At 35.5% G+C, this 19,062-nt stretch overlaps 2 protein-coding genes and 1 long non-coding RNA gene across 15 annotated transcripts in view; 2 read left to right on the plus strand and 1 right to left on the minus strand.

Moving 5' to 3' along the window:
* Positions 1–974: 974 nt before the first annotated feature.
* On the minus strand, positions 975–9,299 carry angel2 (angel homolog 2 (Drosophila)). Of its 2 annotated transcripts, none has more exons than XM_039692231.2 (9): positions 8,932–9,299; positions 5,570–6,054; positions 5,247–5,473; positions 4,716–4,785; positions 3,871–4,292; positions 3,312–3,420; positions 2,461–2,500; positions 2,092–2,258; positions 975–1,789 (listed from the first exon to the last, which is right to left on the minus strand). In XM_039692231.2, the coding sequence occupies exons 1-9, from the start codon at positions 8,961–8,963 to the stop codon at positions 1,638–1,640; spliced, it is 1,704 nt and encodes a 567-aa protein (XP_039548165.2). In that variant the 5' UTR covers positions 8,964–9,299; the 3' UTR covers positions 975–1,637. The 2 variants fall into 2 exon arrangements, with proteins under 2 accessions (XP_039548165.2, XP_039548164.2); XM_039692230.2 differs by lacking the exon at positions 8,932–9,299 and adding an exon at positions 6,625–6,816.
* Positions 6,875–19,062, plus strand: part of LOC148976858 (myosin heavy chain, fast skeletal muscle-like) — a 45,072-nt gene continuing 32,884 nt past the window's right edge. For 11 of the 12 annotated variants that reach the window (XM_089118799.1, XM_089118798.1, XM_089118806.1 and 8 more), the window contains exons 1-3: positions 6,875–6,958; positions 18,493–18,599; positions 18,728–18,809. In XM_089118799.1, coding sequence (XP_088974925.1) covers positions 18,519–18,599; positions 18,728–18,809 — 163 coding nt within the window. In that variant the 5' untranslated portion in view covers positions 6,875–6,958; positions 18,493–18,518. Of the gene's footprint in view, positions 6,959–18,492; positions 18,600–18,702; positions 18,810–19,062 lie in introns of all 12 variants that reach the window. The other variant, XM_089118805.1, reaches the window with a different exon arrangement.
* On the plus strand, positions 11,890–14,785 carry LOC148976859 (uncharacterized). The gene is made up of 5 exons (XR_016145928.1): positions 11,890–12,016; positions 12,271–12,330; positions 13,397–13,466; positions 13,578–13,743; positions 14,444–14,785. It is a non-coding gene; the product is annotated as an uncharacterized LOC148976859 (long non-coding RNA).

Consider the following 19,062-nt stretch of genomic DNA (forward strand, 5'->3'; position numbering starts at 1 on the left):
TGATCTAGCTCTCAGATTCAATCAAAAATATCTTTATTTGTGTTCCGAAGATGAACGAAGGTCTTACGGGGTTGGAACAGCATGGGGGTGAGTAATTAATGACTTAATTTTCATTTTTGGGTGAACTAACCCTTTAATGTAATTGAGTTGATTTTAAAATCAAACAATTTCAACTGATTCATCATGAGGCAATTGATGCTCACTAATTTTTGGAAGTTTTGGAATAATGTATCAGAAACTGCATCTAGTTTCTCATTTTGTCAGTCTTAATAGATATAAAACATGTGGCATCCTATATCTGTAAATAAATATTACACACTACACAGTAAGCTTAGTATACTTGTAATGCATTAAAAAAATCCAAGAACTGGGATCAAGTATAGTTTGTTCATGGTTTTTAATCTGAGAATCAGAGAAAAGGGCCAGTCTAAATGCTAGAGTTTTGCGAATCTAATTTGCAGGGTTATTATGGTTAGCTAAACTAAATAAAATAAACATTAACTGAAATAATAAAAAATACACAAACTTTATTTTATTTCAGTAAGTTGCCAAAGCATAGTTTTAATTTAGTTTAACTTGGTATGTAATAAAATAACTAATGTAAATAACAATGCAAATAAAAATGTAGAAGAACTATATTGACAATAGCACAATAAAATAACTTTTAGAATTTATCTAAAATTAAAAAGAAAACAGAATATTTGCTCTATTTTCTCTTCCTCTAGCTCAAATATAGCACAGTGGTAGCAAAAATCTGATAAAATGTGCAACTTGAATGCGTTAATAGTCGCTTTGGAAAAAAGCTTCAGCCAAATACATAAAAGTAATGTAAATGTAATATTTGGAAATTTTCTAAATGTAATTATTTTAATAAGTTATATATATATATATATATATATATATATATATATACACACACACACATAATATAAAAAATAACAGCAATACAACACTACATAAATAAGTTCAACAGCTTTAAGATAAAATTCTTTTTTATTATAATCTTTAATATGATGCAGGTCTGAAACAGATAGCTTGTAAAACCTTGAAAATAAAAAAATATTAACATCTTCATGAAATGGCTTGCTTAGTATCAAAGCTGCCAAAATTCACAATAAAACATCCCCAATGTATTGGGTATAGTATGAATGCCCCCATAATCAACTGAAAAATCAGGTATCAGGTATGAAAATTCTGTCATCATTTACTCTCACTAAAGTTTTCTAAAAAACTTTAAAAAAAAGAAACTAAAATTTCTTTCCTCTGTTGAACACAAAGGAAGATATTTAAAAAATGTCGGTAACAGTTGATGGACCCCATTGACTTCGATAGTATGAGGGGGAAAAAAAACCATGGAAGTTAAAAAGTTAATCAACTGTTTGGTACTTTTTTGTGTTCACCAGAAAACAGACATTCATACTGGTTTGAAACAACTTGAGGGTGAGTAAATGATGACCGAATTTTCATTTTTAAGTGAACTATTCCTTTAAGAGAATCTGTGAATCATTCCTTTGCTGGTGTGAAAAAAAAGGTTTACATTGTACTGTGAGTTTGTTAAACAATTTATCTTCTGGCCACAAAAGGATTTAAAGGCTGTAGGATCATCGCAAACACTTTTTATTCCGTCAGCCATCAGCTCAAGGGTTTAGACGGAAGCGTGTCAAAAGCGGCAGGTGGTCAGAGGAGTTATTCTGGTTGGGAAGGCCATTAACCTCATTAAGTTCATCTTTCCCCACCAGAGCTAACCTGCCCAGCAGCTGCAGACCCTTCTCTGGTGGCACACTGCATTCTGGGTAAGTGAGGGAAAAAAACACTATGGTAACCAGCAGCAGTAGAGATTTTGCTGTTGAATGTACTGCACTGCAGCAAACTGCAGCATCACAGGTCACATGACTACATGAGTGGTGATGTAACATTTACATTGATAGTCTAGTGGCATCAGCTTCTACTTTGAGGATATACATATTCATGTGGCGACAGCAAACACAATAGGTGTAGTAAATAATCATCTGATTCTGAGTGAAATGTTACATTAAACAGCAACTATTTTGGTATTTCCTAAGTAAGAGAATAGTAATGTAATGGTCAAACCTGCTTGAGCCATCACATCCCCCTGAGCTGCGGAGTAGAAGATGTAATCGACGGTGATGGCTGTACGAGAGTGACATGTGGTGATCTCAGACTGACCGCTCTCTTTAAGATAGTGGGAGTACGCAGAGGTCAGCTTTAAACCGTGCTCTATGCTGGGCTCGGTGAAACTACAAAACAGATCACGTGAGAGAAGAACGATTACTGTTAAAAACATTTAGGTTTGTCAGACATCACAGGAGCTTCACATTAAATTTGCTTAACTGTCAAGAAGTCAACAGCTAAGGAGCTACAGAAACTAAGGGCAAGGGTTTATTTGAATGAATCACGAAATGCACTGTACTAGAGAGATATATTGGGATTTATATTTACCCATCCAGTTCTGTTTGCTCCAAATCCTTTGAATCAGAATCTGTGAAAATAATTCAAAGTAAAAGTTAGCAGCTGCATATTTAAAGCTATTCCAGAATGCCAATCTCAATGTGCATACATACAGTGGCCCCAAAAAGTATTTGGACATTTAAGCCAAATAATGAATGTATACATCTCAAAGTAAGTGGCATTTGCCTAAAATTTAAATGATAAAACAACAGATATATTGGATACATATTTGGATGTATTTGGACACTTGATTAAACCAGATGAAGTAAATTACATAATACATGCATTATAAATCCATTTTTCAATGACACTAACTAGGTAAAATCCACTTTTAAGAACAGGTCTGGCATTATTTATATTCACATATTCGCACTTTGATCTAATCTTATAAAAATCATACATTTGTATTTATGACATAACTGTTTGGGAGTTACTGTATTTGCTGTAACTGTTAATAACAACAACAAAAAATCCCTATAATGGTTATCATCCACTACCGTTCAAAAGTTTGGGGTCAGGTACGTTTAAACAATATATATATATATATTGTTTAAATTTATTATCCAGCAAGGATGCATTAAACTAAATTGATCAGAAGTGAAATTTAAGCCATTTACATTGTTATAAAATATTTATATTCCAAATAAATGCTGTTTTAATAGAAAACAGCTTTTTAAAATAGTAATAATATTTCAAAATATTACTGTTTTTACAGTGGCTATTAGAAATAACATTTAAAATACAATGTGGAACATAATGTTTGTTATTACAGTTTTCAAACGTTCTTAGAAATGATTATAATGTTTACAATATATGATATGTAACAAGGGCTGAAAGGTGACCTGTTGTTTGGCTTTCGTACTGGCACTGCTGAGAGATGCCCAGAGATTTGGGCCAAATTGGCACAGTTAGAACACGCTGTCCTCTTGGGTTCTCCTCCTGTCCTGACACCTGCAAAATCAAGTCAGGAAATTGAAGAGATGCCAAAACTGTGGCTGCATCCCAAATCACATACTTCCCTACAATATAGTAGCCAAAAAAACAGTATTTGACTAAAGAAATATATCCAAATTCACAGTACTCAAAAGAGTAGACATAAAGTACCTAGGTGACCTACTTCTGGCGAGATTCTGAAGTGTGCATACGATGGACACTTTACTATCCCATGATGCCATGGGAGGGGAATTAAGAATGGAGGTGAAGCGACGTAACTGGCGCTGGTGGGACGCATGATAATGACTGTACTTCCAGATAACATTCATGCTATATTGAACATACTTTTTAGTGGTTGTGAAGTAATTACTTATTCAAATTAAGTACCTGCTCAAGAGAGTATGCGATTTCGGACTCAGCCCTTATCTGAAAAAATAAAAAGCAAGGAAATGCGCCAAGATTCTCTACCTTCCCAATAGTTATGCCATCATAGTCCAGTCTGCTGTCCCTTATAAAGCGATACAGGGGAGACCAGGGAATGGAGTTAAAATCCCCACAGAGCAGCACAGGACAGACGCTGCTGTCTGCTAACTGGGCCACCCGGGTTATCTCTGCCAGCAGCATAGCCAACTGGGCCAGTTTAATGTCCCCGCGCCTAGGGTTGTACAGTAAATGTGTGTTGGCCACACAGACGTTGGTGAGAGAGCTATGAGGGTCAACGGGCCGCAGCAGAACAATCAGGCCCACGTTATCACGGTCCAGGAGAGGGATGCCACGCCGGAAATACTCCACAGGATGACAGGAGACCAAAGAGAAGCGCTCACGTTTGAAGACCACAGCACATCCGTCAGGCTTAAGTCCCGTTCTCCGCTTGTATTCACAATGGTAGCCTGTTTTAAGGGCAGAGAATCGCAGCGTTAAAAAGTAAGTTAAAATTAATTAAGTATAAGTAAATTAAGTTTGTTTTCATTTTTGAAAATCCCTAAAACTTGCCAGGTTTACACAAGATTTGGAATCCTAGATTTCCAAGCCCTCTGCTTATATGCTTTTTGTTACATAAAAAAACTTTTTCAAATAAATGCTGTTTTTAATCTTCTATTCATCGAAGAATCCTGAAATATATATACAAGCATCACTACCATTTTGTTGATAATGAGAAATGTTTCATGAGCTCCAAATCAGCATAGTAGCCAATGTTAATAATCAGCTCTGCCATCACCAAAAAATACATTTTAAAATAATATTAAAATAGAAAAAATAAACAAACAGTACTAAAGAGAAATAAAAAGTCATCAAGGAAGTAAAGCAACTACCTAAAGATTCTAGCGAGGGTTTGATTTGTTGTTGATAGTGGTCCTCTTGCACCTCCTGCAGGCACATTATCTAGGAAAAAAAGTGTTTGCAGATATTTTAAGAAAATCATCCATTCTTGTCTACTGAATAAAACAACAAAGCATCGTTAGGCATTTAACACTCACTTAATGTTAGTCTTTTCAACTCTGCAAAATGTAATTTTGATTTTGACATGAACATCTTATTTATATTAGCCGTAATTTTAATATCTGTGTATCCCAACCATTACATAAAAAAATATAAAAGGCTATATAGTTTAGAATGTATAATGTTTGTACACTTTGAAGTAAGAAAATTGCTGGCAAAGAGTTCAAGCCAGTCAGACAGTTCTGAATGGCATTTTAGCTGTGATGTGTGACTGGTAATAACAATGTACGGTATTAAACTCAAAAGGCCAGAAAATTGAATCCAGCAAATAAGTTTTACGTGGAAATGATAAATAATGAGAATATTCGACAAATGATTATTGCAAGAAAAGCGCATTCACTCACATCAGCACTGTGTTGTTCCAGCTCTTTGATGATGTTTGAAAACCTATGACGCCAGTCCAGAACGGGAGGATTACAATGTCTGTAAAGGTACGTGTTATCACAGAGCAGGTCTTGCGAGAGGATATTGTAGGACATCACAGAAAAATCAAATGGCAATTTTTGTTTCCCTTCTTTCGCAGATGCAGCATTACAAAGTTGAGAAAGATCCTCCCATTGTCTCTTCAACTCTGTGAAGTGAAAAGATTGTGGATTTGGTTTTTTATGCACAACTACAGTACATACCAACATCAATATAAATTAAAAGGAACATCCAAATTATTCACCTGGTCTGGCTGCGGTCCTCTCTGGGCTCGAAGGAAATTTCCCAGGAGGCACTGTACCACCGGTTACACTTTGTAGCCATTCAGGACTTCCCTTTGGACTCCTGCTGCCATTTGGAGGTATACATTCGGGCGAGCGTTGAGATCTTTCCCCTCCCGGCCTCCCATCAGCGCTCTTCCTCCTCTTTGGAGGGGGCTCCCGATCAGAGCGGTCCATGAGAAATGCAGAAAAGTGAACGCCTTGTCTGGGTTGAATGTGTGGCAATACTTCAGATCGTCTCCAGGAACTCCAGTTGTACGGATCCGGAGGTCTCGGGGGCCTGTTGGAGAGGTGTCTGACAGTGCTGAAGGAGGAAGAGGGATGCTGCCAGTGAGGTGGTTGAGTCCACCATAAATGACTAGGCTGATACCAGTATCTCCAGTGGTTGTAAACAATCTGAGCTGGTGGAAAGCCCACTGTGCTCAGGTAACGGCCAAACATGGGATGACTGCAAGAGGAAAGAAAACCTCATTCATTATATCACAGAGCCAACTTTTAGAAATATTTACCATGGTTTTACTATGAAACAATTACCCTTACTGAAGTAACTTTGTCTGAAATATTTTAGAATCATTATAAAGAATTACGTTTTTTTGTTTGTTTTTTTACAATACAGCAATTATGGTTTGCATTGTAAATGCGTTTATGCTGCTTTTTTCTAATAAAGAGATTAATCATGGAAATCAAGAGTCACTCATGCTTTAATCCATGATTACAATGGTTATATATATATATATATATATATTTAAAAAATCCACAGTTAAACTGCAATTGCAATCAATAAATGAGCAGAATGAACTATGTACAAATGAATTAAAAATGACCTAATTTACGACATGATATAGATTTCAATGTATTTATTTATGTATTGAAACATTCGATGATATATGAAATAATTTCATTATTTACTTATTTGTATTTATTCTGTTAAAACCCTGCAAATGTTAAAATAGGTAATAGTATCATGTTTTGTTTTGATATTTAGTTATCGGCATAGTCAAAACTCATATGAACTTACTCTGGATATATGCCTGGTCTGACATAATTAGGATTAGTGTGTCGAGGCATGTAACGTCCTCTTATCGTAAAACGACTCTTTTTAGCAACATCTGAACTGAATGAGACTCGAAAACTATGTGAAAAGACGTCTACTGTAGTTACACGCTAACACAACAGACTGACGATGGCGTTTGAATATGACGTCACCAGCCATGTCCGAATCTCGTGAATGAACCATTCTTTTGAGTCGAATCTTTTCTATGAATTACCATCAGCCGAGAACCAGAACCGACAAGTGAATTAACCGACGATGGTGCTGCACCGATGATTTGAATTGAGTGACGGCGCGAAAAGTAAGTAACTAAAGCAGTTTGTACAGCGGGATATTATATAGAAATAATAAGAGTGGTACTATTAAATTAAATTCCCCAATATTCATTTTGTCACATGGAGTTAGACATGCTGCATATTTCTAGCGTTACAATTGACAACAGCTGGCTGATGATGACACCACTTATTAGGAATTGCAATGAATAAAGACCAACAAACAAGGCTAGCTAAACTAAAACGAAAATCCACTTGAAACTCAATTCTTGGCTGAGAGACTTGTCGCTAAGACAAATAAATTTACTCTCTTAACATGAAAGATTGTCGAGACTTACATGAAGATCTCTCCTTAGCAGTTCATAAAGGAAATAAAAAAAAGGCTTGAAAGCATGTTAAATAACTTTGTTTTGAAAAATAACAATAAATAACAAAAAAAACAAACAATTGTATTATTACTTTAGGCCTAACGTATTAGAAAAACGGTACTATTTTTATTTTACTACCTTAAACAACACTTTAAAATTAATTGACTTAAAAAGTCATTAATAATCCCTCTTCACTTAGGGAACACATTATAATTTCTCTAAAGTTGGTGGCCTGGATTTTCTCCTACTTTAAACTATAATGTTACAAAGATCCATATTAAAACTTTTTTAATTTCCATTAGCAGATGCTTTTGGCCTGGTCCCTAATACACAAACACAACTTTTCCCCACACAGATATTACTTATGGAACCAAGGATCTCTACAAGAATAAATAACCTTTCTTTGACACCTGGTTCAAAAACCTTCTTTTTTTCTTTTCTTTTTTTAAGTTGTCAGATTTTATAACTATTCAGATTTTTTACAGAAATGTAAAATTCCTATTACTGCTAATGAATATGTCATTGTTTCCAATGCCATTCCCTAAGGAGTGTCTTTACTCTTGCAAGGGACACTTCCATGGCCACATATAGGCCTACTAAGTCTGACACAATATGCTTTTGTGACAAAAGAATAATGATCAAATGGAGCTCTCTCTTCCAGAGAGATAATAACATTTTCTTGTCTAGGCTAATACCATATTTGAATAATATTGTAGAGAATTTTTGGAGAAAGTATGGTCTTTGCCTCATTAACAATAAAGTAAAAGAAATATCATTTTAATTAATTCACAAATGTTAGCCGACCAAAGCCTTTCTTAGGAAATGAACACCTCGGACATTGAAGTTAATTGCTGCTTTTGCCACTCTTCTGAGGAAGATGATAATTCTCTTGTTTTGGCAATGCACTCACACAGAGAAATGTTGGTAAGATGTGTTAATGTTTATACAATCTTATTTTGTAAGTGACTTTTCTTTCTGTTTTAAAGAGGTTTTCTTTGGATTGTTTGACTATTCAAAAAAGAGAATGTATAGAAATATTAGGCTACGTAATTAATTTATTTCCTACTAGCCATATTTTAAATACATAAACAACAACTGACTGGCAAAGATGACCTAGACAAGTAGGCCTATATGGAAACTATTCAAAGCTGTGCTAATCCCAAAGCAGTGAACTATCTCCATATTCATCCTTTTTGTCCTCTTAATGTGTAAATGTAGCTATTACATTGTTGTTGTTGTTTTGTTGGTTACCCTGGTAACACATCTGTATCTGTGTATCTTTTTATCTTCTTTGTTTTGTTGTTTCCATGTTTATCTGTATTGCCTTAATGTTTTACTTAACAAACAAAAAAACTGATCGAAAGAATCGATTCGCGGAAAGGATTCAGACTCGAACTAGTCATGACGGAAAGCATTATGTGACAAAATACTAGAACGGTCGGTCCTCCACAGTCCACAAGCAAATTTGTTAGTTATAGTAACGTTATGTAGACATCTGATTGTTTTTGAGCATGCTTATGATAACCATGCCGCTATATAAAGGATTAATCGTTAGAATAGGCCTATTCATTACGATTTGCGTCGCATATATAAGTAAACGCCCACTGTGGTAGTTGAAATAGCGTTTCACTTACCGGGGCATTTTACAAATAAGATTATGCAGCATTGCCGATAAACACACCCGCGGAACTCTCGATCCATCCAGATATTAAATGATTGTTGTCGGTGACCCAGAGGAATGCTCAGCTTGTCGTCTCTTGTCCCCCTTTCAGTCTTCTCTGACCGTATGGTTTCGTGCTGTTGTTACAAAACATTTGTGCGAATTGCTTTTCAGATGCAATGGACCAGTCACATCTCGAACGTTTGACCTTTTCTAAATATTTATTTCTTTATGCTAGTTATTTACGACTCGTATATGTTCAATTATAATATATATGTTATCCTATCAAGTCATAATATTTGTAGACGACCTATTTTAGGGGTACAAAAGAATTCATCTAGGTTCAATAGGTTTATGTATCGTGTGAACTGTTGTAACCACTAGACGTCACTCTTGTATTGTAGATCACGGGTCAAACTCCATTAGCTCTACTAAAAAAGCCTTTTCAGAATTGAAATTTTTAACTTTGGTCATTCTTAAGCCATGGGTTAACAGAATCCTCGGTTGTTTTATATGTCACACTATTCATACATTGGCTGTCAGGAAAACCCTAGGATTATTAGCCAAAGACACGCATCCGGTTTAATAACATAATTATTCATGTGTAAATGTTGCCATGTAGATCTGCTCTAGTGTAAGTTTCCTGAAACATACAGCACAAAATAGTATGTATTTTTTACTCCAACTATAAAAGTCATCATGAAATCAAAATTTGTGGAATATTGAAGTATTTATTATAAGTGATTTATCCGTGCACGTCTTTTATGTTATATAAATGAATGTGCCCTTGTGATCTTTCATCAAAACCTGCCACTCAACTATCCAAAAATCCAATAAGTTATCGATAGACAAAGTCAAAGACAAAAAGCAGGGTGAATACACATCGTCTTTCCTTGAAAAATAAGCTGTATAAAATAGATCAACTTATTGTGTGGTTTTGAGAAGCATCGCGACGTGGATTCATGAATTATTCTATTACAAGCTGAAAGATAATGATTTGAAATTTTGAGTGACAGACAAGTAGAAGGGTGGGGGCACACTGGGGGGCCAATCAGTTTTCTAGAGGGGCCAGTGCCCCCATGGTTGAACTTCCTCAGCTGGCAAACTGGGCCTGGGCCTTTTTCATTATGAAGTCCCTGTACCACTTCAGTGAGATGGTAGTGCCCAGAAACCTGAATGACCACTGACTCCACAGTGCTGTTCATGATGGTGAGTGGGGGGAGTGCTGGGGTGTTTCTCTTCCTCCTGAAGTCCACTATCATCTCTGCTGTTTTGTGTGTGTTGAGCTCCTGGTTGTTATTATGACTGCCCCAGACAGTCAGTGATTCGACCTCTTGTCTGTATGCAGACTGGATGAGGCAGATGACTGAAAACAGAGCTGGACACAAAGATTAATCAAACTCATTTACCTACAGATTAACTCGTGTTCCATATTTACAAAATTGCTGACTAATGTGAGCATCAGAATTTTCCAAAAACAATGCAGTCACAAATGCAGACCTTTTTTTTTTACATTTAATAAGGCTGTTGATCAACACTCTCCAGCCATCTGCCTGGCTGCATGACCTTACCCATGACACAGTCCATTAGCTCATATTGCTCTGTGCATTTGTTGCATAAAACCAGTTTTATGAGAACATTTCTTTAAACTCGTTATTTGGAGAGGCTGTCAAACCGACAAGTAAATAAACAAATAAGTACACCGAAATGTCTTAATTTACTAAATATAAATTGGTTGGGTGGTTGGTTGGTGTAATTTGGCGTAAAAAATCTTGTTGATCAGGTTGACACAGCAAGGGACGTTAGAAGAGGAGGTGTTGTGCTGTAATTGGAGGTAATACTGGGAGAAAGACTATAATTAGGAGACTGCAACATTTTGTTAAAATGAGCTGATTTTGTTTTGTTGTGATGTCTCCGAAAGGATTCATTATTTGTAGTTCTGCTTTAAAATTTCTATGCAAAACCCCTCCAATTATTATTCTCATGCAAAAACCTAGGGATGAAAAATTAACAGCTTCTTTTATAACGCTCGTCAGCCTCAGCAGTTTTGAGGTTCACCTTGGTCCTTTTGACCACACATGCATCAAATATTAACATCTGCAGATAACCGTGAGGCAGAAGGCTCAAGAAGTTTCACGGTAAATGGGTCAAAGTAGACGGAGATCTTGCATAAATTTAGTCTGATGTGTGAAATGCATTTTCAAGTCTTTCCTTCCCCAAGGATGGTATGAGGAAAAGGTCACGAGACACTATGAAAAGCAATGATTCTCAATAAAGATACACTCTCAGAAAAAAAGGTACAAAAGCTGTCACTGGGGCTGTACCTTTTCAAAAGGTAAACTTTTGTTCATTTTAGGTGCTAATATGTACATTTTAAGTGTTAATATGTACATTTTAGGTGCTAATATGTACATTTTAGGTGCTGATATGTACATTTTAGGTGCTAATATGTCCATTTCAGGAGATAATATGTCCATTTTAGGTCCTAATATGTACATTTTAGGTGCTAATATGCACATTTAGGTACTAATATGTACATTTTAGGTGTCAAGTACATTTTAGGTGATGATATGTCCATTTCAGGAGCTAATATGTACATTTTAGGTGCTAATATGTACACTTAGGAACCAATATGTACATTTTAGGTACTAATATGTACATTTTAGGTGCTAATATATCCATTCCAGGAGCTAATATGTCCATCTTAGGTGCTAATATGTACATTTTGGGTGCTAATATGTACACTGTAAAAAATTGCTGTAGATTCTACAGCAAAATTCTACAGAAATTTATTGTTTTATCATTTTACAAGTTATTACTGTAATTCGCAATGCATTATGGGTCAAAATGAGTATTACAGTTGTTTACTGTATATTTCCCTGTCAACTGTAAATTGATTTACAGGTAAGAGGTGTTTTCACTGTAGTTCATGCGTTTTACAACAATTTACTGTGACGTGGCATTATGGGATTGCGCGGGCTGAATACATTTGAAATCTGGTGGACTGGAGCAGGGCAGGATCGAGTTGAAGATAAAAGGCACTATTTACTCAATTTTTGGTAAGTTAACTTAAATTTACGTCCATAAATATTTACAATCTAATGTATTACTTAATGAGCGATTCATATTTTGAACAGAATTCATAACATCGGCATGTCATTATATCATGCAATTATTGATCGACTTGTTAACAAATGCGTGTTATCAGGACATTTAGTGTGATGTAAAAGTGTTTGATTCCTATATTTTCCATCGAAACGTTACGTTTATTTAGTAAAGCAATGTGTCTTTAATTTTAAATTTCTTGTTTCAGGCGAGGCAATCGCGACGGCGCGCGCTCAGTGGTGAGGCGATCTGAACTTACAAGCACAAGGTAAAACTATCTTAAATGTTATGAACGAATGCTGCCGTTTGTTACAGTTTTATTTGAATTTGCTCTCAAGAGAGTATTTTAGAGCATTGCAGTTTGCAAGACGACAGATCGGATCCACTTAAGTCTTGGTGAGAGTTAGCTTTCTTGACGAAAACATTGGAATAGGCTATATTAACATCGTTGGATGCTGCTATTTTCTCATTTATTTTACCAGTTTTGATTTCGTTTGATTTCGATTTTCGTATGAGAGCATGTAAAACCAGTGTTTAATAAAGGCCTGCATCATTTAACGCAAATCAATTTGCAGCGCTCAATGATAGAAACAGGCCCATGCCTGTTCGTCATGCTCTCCAGAGAGTATTTTTTCGAGCATTTTCAGTTTGGAAAACAAGGCATGAAGTGCTGTTGAGACAGAACGTAAATACGCACGTGCAGTTAGCTTTGCTGATGAAAAACATTAGAATATGATTTTAACATCGTTGCATGATGCTGCTATTTTATCATTTATTTCACTAGTTTGGATTTATTATTGAGAGCAAGTAAACCCAGTGTTTAACAAATTCCTGCGTCATAACTAAATTCAAAATGACTGGCAAAAGATTTGAAAGTTAATTTTATTTTCTGTTCAAAGTTCCCATATTTATCGATTTCTTAATATAACTTGAACCTAAATCTAAATGAGAAATGTATCACTGTAAATTGTCAATATGATAGCAATATCATTGTAGGTCACATTAATGTTCTAAACTGCTGTTTTACCTGTGGTGTAACGTTACCTGACTTTTCACGTGCATTTAAAAATGTGCAGCTTTTAAGTTTCATTTATAGAGACCATACAGGTTATCAGAAGTCTTGTAAAGGTGCTAGATTTGACCAGACACAACACTGATTTGCAAGATTGGATACCGTCATTTCACATGCATGTACAACTCTGAATTACTTAATTAGGCATTTTAAAATGCCATATTGATGAGGGCTGGGAAATCTGTCTGTACTGCATTTACTGCATATACTGCACTTAATTACATTACATTTTTTTTCCTTTTATTATTTTTTTTTATTGTAGATGTCAGCAACAGCAGCTGAAGTGGAAAAAAGTTCTACACTTCCAGACTCTCTGAGACTGATTGTCTTAGGTAATGTACGTTCCAGAATCTTTAAATTACTTAATAGATTTTGCCTGTTGTATTTTAGCATACATTTTTATAAACTGTTTTCTTTTTTCTCTTCATTTGTTTTATTTTTAGGTGAAATTCTCACTGCAACCCAGTGGATGCTGAGTATTGAGGGTCAAGTGGTTCTGAATCAACACCCCAATTTCATGGCAGAATTAGCTGCTTTGTTTGCAACTTACTACAACTTTAATCTGGTGTACCAGCACGAGGCATCCTGCACACTTGAATTTGTTCAAAGGTAACAGATTACTGAAATATAAATTTGTATATGTTAAAGGATTAGTTCATCTAAAAATTAATGTTAGCTCACCTGTCATTAATTAACTACTGGCCTTCTTTCATTTTCGGAACACAAATTAAGATATTTTTGATGAAATCTTACAGGGTTTCTGAACCACACATAGGCCACAAAATCATTGCAACTTCCAAGGTCCAGAAAAGCAGTTAAGACAATGTTAAAATATACCATGTGACTACACTGGATCAACCTTAATGTTATGAAGCCACAAAATCTCTTCTCTTCTGTGTCAATCTCTGACGCTGTAGTAAACAGTGCATCGCTTCCAGGTTCTACGTTAGAACAAAAAGTATTCTCATCACTTCATAACATTGAGGTTGATCAACTGAAGTTACATGGACTACTTTAATGAGGTTTTCACTACCTTTCTGGGCCCCGGACGTTGTAATGACGTTGTGGTCTATGTGTGGTTCAGATACCTCTCTGATTTCATCAAACACATCTTAATGTGTGTTCCTGAAAATGAATGAAGGTCAGTAGTGACAGATTAACGAGTAATTAATTACAGAAATGTCATTTTGTGGTGAACAAATCCTTTTTAGTAGTGCAAATAATGCTTATTGTAAAGTGGTATATTTTCATAAGTCTGCACATGATCCTAAAGCTTCTGCTTGTATTTTTCTGACTGATTTTTGAGCAGATGTTTACCAAGAACATCAATGAAAGTGGAAAGACCTCAGAGAAGAGGAACAACACAGTCAATCCTCATGTGTCTACTCTTCTCATTAGGCTACCCTGTGGATCTTGAGTGGTTAAGCATGTGAGTTGTCAAATGTATATATAAAACAAAAAACTGAGATGTCTATAATTACACAAAATGTAAAAAAGTACTTTAAAACAATAATAATAATAATAATAATAATAGAAAAGCAGAAATTTGAGTTTTAACAAGAGATGCGAGTTAACAATTTTGCCATTCTGTTGTTTGAGCTTAAAGGGATAGTTCACTTTGAAATTAATTTTTGATATGTTTGATCTTACCTCAAGGGCATCCAAGATGTAGGTGTCTTTGTTTCCACAGTATTCAATTTTGACATTTTTCAATCAAACCGTAGTTGTCTATCAGTCATACACTGGAGGCTAAGGGGGTCCACCAAAAAGCATGCACAGAGAAGTCAAAATTAAACATGATTTAATGACTCGTAAATGTAAGTAAACATTGATGGCCTAAGACCCGAAACGAGCTGTTTTTGTGAGAAAACGAACAGTATTTATATCGTTTTTACCTCGTGTAATCACAGTGACGTCCAAGTGACCTGAATCAGTTGTTCAATGTCCAACTGAACCAAACTGAAGCAGTTCAATGTTACGCCGGAAGTGATCGCTTGCGTGTGACGTCACTCAATATTTACACAGAGATTTCGGAAGTTTTACCTTTTACTAAACATATTTAGATATACCGAAATCGTCTTCCATTGCGGTTTCCCGTATATCTAAATATGTTTAGTGAAAGGTGAAACTTCCGAAATCTCTGTATAAACCAAGGGGGTAATCCATCGACCGGAAGTTGAAGCCTCGCGGGAGCTGACATCTTGTAGCAGAACTTCACTTGCGTTAGCATTCCCATTGACTCCCATTCATTTTGGCGTCACTTTGACAGTGAATAACTTTACATCTGAGGCGTTTGAAGACCCCATTTGTCCTTTATTTATTTCTAAAGAAACACGACAATGTATAAATAGCTCCATTACTTTGTAGCTTAGGTTATGGCCCCGTAGATGCAGTTTTAGTGAAAGTAGGCTAACGATTGCGTCATACCCACGCGACTCTCTGTCGCACAGGAAAGAGATTACCGTATGTACAGGAGGAGAAGCTCGCGCGCAATCGGGGGAAACGTGGAGGCAAAATGACAAAAAAATTAATCAAAATACCTAGCAAAAGTGTCTCCTGCTCCTCGCTCATGGACATCTCCTATTCACACTCTCCGCCTCTGCATGTATCGGAAGGGAATGATTCAGATTTCACACGCCACTGCACTAGAAGACAGACGGTTTGCTCTCGTCACATCTACGTCGTCAAGCTCTGTTTGAGTCTGCGCGTCAGGGACGGAAGTGTTAACAAATCGCCAAAAACGGGCTTCAATCGTCTCAATGGAGTTCCAATGAGATTGCTCTGTCCATTTCTTTTACTGTCTATGGTATAAACAAAGAGTGACGTAGGCGCGCAAGCGATCACTTCCAGCGCATGCGCAGACCGAAGCGCCCATGCCAGCAGATCATTTTGTCATGGCTATGATTACAAGAGGTAAAAACTATATAAATCCTGTTCGTTTTCTCACGCAAACCGCTCGTTTCGTGTCTTAGGCCATCAATGCGTACTTGCATGTATGAGTCATTAAATCATGTTTAATTTGGACTTCTGTGCTGCTTTTTGGTGGACCCCCTTAGCCCCCAGTGTATGACTGACAGACAACAACGTTTTGACCAAAAAATGTCAAAATTGAAAATGCTGTGGAAACAAAGACACCTACATCTTGGATCCCCTTGAGGTAAGATAAAACATATCAAAAATTAATTTCAAAGTGAACTATCACCCAAAAATGGAAAATCATTCACCATTTCCTCACCCCCATGTTGTTAAAAACCTGTATGAGTTTCTTTCTTCTGCTGAACTTAGATATTTTGAAGAATGTTGGTAATCAAACAGTTGGTGGTAGCCATTTACTTTCAATTGTCTGGTTACCAAAATTCTTTAAGATATCATCTTTTGTGTTCAACAAAGAAAGAAACTCATACAGATTTGGAACAACTTGAGGGTGAGTAAATGATGACAGAATTTTCATTTTTGGATCATCTATCCCTTTAACTTTTATTGAACCCAGTATCATGGTGTTAAGCCTTATTTGTAGTTATTTTGTGACTGATTTTGAAAAGATTTTCTGTACTTGAAAAAGTAAAATTGTTGTTACCAGTCTTGTAGTAATTTGCTGATTATTTTAATAAATATTTTTCTACAACAGCTTTGACTTTGTGTTTGTTTTTTTAAATGTTTATTTTAATGCATCTACATCAATATAATGGTAAATAATAGAGTACAGTTTATTGTTAAAATGATTCTTTTCAGCTTTTTAAATGTTAAACTATTACAGCATCTACTTGAATTTTGGGGGTATTTACAGGATTTTATTGGCAACTTTATTGCCAGGTAAATACTGTACTTTAGTGAAATTACAAAATATTGCTGTAAAATAAAATACAGGTTTAATTCAATGTTACTGTAAAAAACCCTATAAATTACTGTATACCTATAAATTTCATATACAACAATTAACTGTAAATTGCTTTACAGTATTGCACTGTAATCAATTTTACAGCAATTTCCAACATTTTTACAGGATTTTATTGGCAACTTTTTTGCCAGTAAATTCCTGTAAATTCTACAGGAAATTTTTTACAGTGTACCACTAAGTACCAATATGCAGCCTTTGGGTACAAAAGTGTACCTTTTGAAAAGGTACAGCCCCAGTGACAGCTTTTGTACCTTTTTTTTCTGAGAGTGATGCTCGTTTTAGAACGTTAAATCTAGTCGGCTAATTTTTCCAGCAATACGCATAAAGACACATGATTAACTACTGTATTTAATAGCAATTACTCATCATTCTCCTCTTCAATGTTCAGTGCTCTCATTACAGTTATGATGAAATTAATTTCAGCCTGTCATGTGTGTAACGTAACAGAACACCGTTTGAACCTGCCTTTCTGTCGTTGTGTGGTTATATGAAGGCCCGGAGGTTTATTACGATTCAGTCTTTACGCGAAACAACAGGTGGCAGGCGTAGATGCAGATTAGTAGTTTAGCGAGCAAAGACCATTGCCATCTCACTCTTTAATAGGATCAAGCTGGAGTGTAAAATGTGACTTGAATTAAAGTATAATTACCTTACAGCAAAGACAAGCCACCAGCGGCTCAGATGTATTGATTTAATAGTAATCGAGTGTGACTCCATGTTCAGCTGGTTGGAAATTGAGGCGCTGTTTAATCTGTTGTTTTATATCGTCTTTCCAAAAGGACCGATCCTCAATCATGTTCGCATTTTCACACATGCAAATAATATTATAGGAATAGAAATTAGATTTTTGGCTCATGTTATGCTATAGGGTTCTATATAAGACATTTGTTTAATAGGGAAGAATAGAATACACATAGTATAAATATACATATACCATTTGAAAGTATGGGGTGAGTATGATTTTCTTTTTTTTTTTTAAAGAAAACATTAATACTTTCATTCACCCGGGATTCATTAAATTGATCAAAAGTGACCGTAACAACATTTATAATGTTACAAGATATTTCTTTTTCAAATAAATGCTGTTCTTTTGAAGTTTCTATTTATCAAAGAATTCTGAAAAACAATGTATCAGGGTTTTAGCAGATATATTAAGTAGTTTTCAACATTGATTATAATATTAAATTAGAAGCAAATCAGGATATTCGACTAGGAGTAAGGGCCGCTAATTATAAAAATAAGTTATTCTTAAATAGTAAATTATATTTCACAATAATACTGTTTTTTCTGTATTTTTGATCCTTGGTGAGAATGTGATTCTTTGACAGAATTGACAGAAACGTAATACAAACAGTTGATACAGTATGAAACCACTAAATCCAGTAATAATACTAAAAAAAGTATTTAGAGTGTATAATTTTGATGAATCGTTTTGATACATCTTATCATCTTCCATATAGATAGTGTTATCCCAGATGGACAGTTTATGGATAACAAGAAGGCCAGTGAGAAACTCCTGGGATCCATCGACGTTAATCATGACGACTACAAATTTGGAACCACAAAGGTTAATATTCAGCTTTACAACTTTCAAAGATTCAGTGATCATGGTCATTTTGCTTATACAGGTAAATCAATATATTTAAATGTACTGTTTTACATGAATTCAGGTGTTCTTCAAAGAGTGTTCTTTAGGAGATGCATGATGAGAAACTGGCTGCTCTGGTCCATGACTCAGGCTCTCTGCCGTGGTTACCTGATGAGGAGGTGCAAGGAGGTGAGGAATGTTCTCAAACACTCTGTGTTGTGTACATCTCATATAGGTTAGCAGCTGCTCTGGGGATGGTTTTCAGCATCATTACTCCAGTCTTTTGTCACATGATCCTTCAGAAATCATTCTAATATGCTGATTTGGTGCTCAAGAAACATTTATTATTAATATCAATGTTCAAAGTTATACATTTCTTTTTGGTTTCTTTAATTATAAGATTTATAAGGACAGAATTTATATAATATAAATCATTGTAACA

This window comes from Pimephales promelas, chromosome 13 (assembly GCF_988280905.1).
Source record: "Pimephales promelas chromosome 13, fPimPro1.hap1.1, whole genome shotgun sequence".
Lineage (NCBI taxonomy): Eukaryota > Metazoa > Chordata > Actinopteri > Cypriniformes > Leuciscidae > Pimephales > Pimephales promelas.

What these genes read in the sequence shown, in the direction of transcription:
- angel2 (XM_039692230.2), bottom strand. Translation starts at nt 6,674, where the DNA reads ATGCCTCGACACACTAATCCTAATTATGTCAGACCAGGCATATATCCA. An exon ending in ACCCTCGCTAGAATCTTTAG is followed by an intron (nt 4,293 to 4,715) that starts GTAGTTGCTTTA and finishes CCCTTAAAACAG; the next exon opens with GCTACCATTGTGAATACAAG. An exon ending in GGATGTGATGGCTCAAGCAG is followed by an intron (nt 1,790 to 2,091) that starts GTTTGACCATTA and finishes TCACTTACCCAG; the next exon opens with AATGCAGTGTGCCACCAGAG.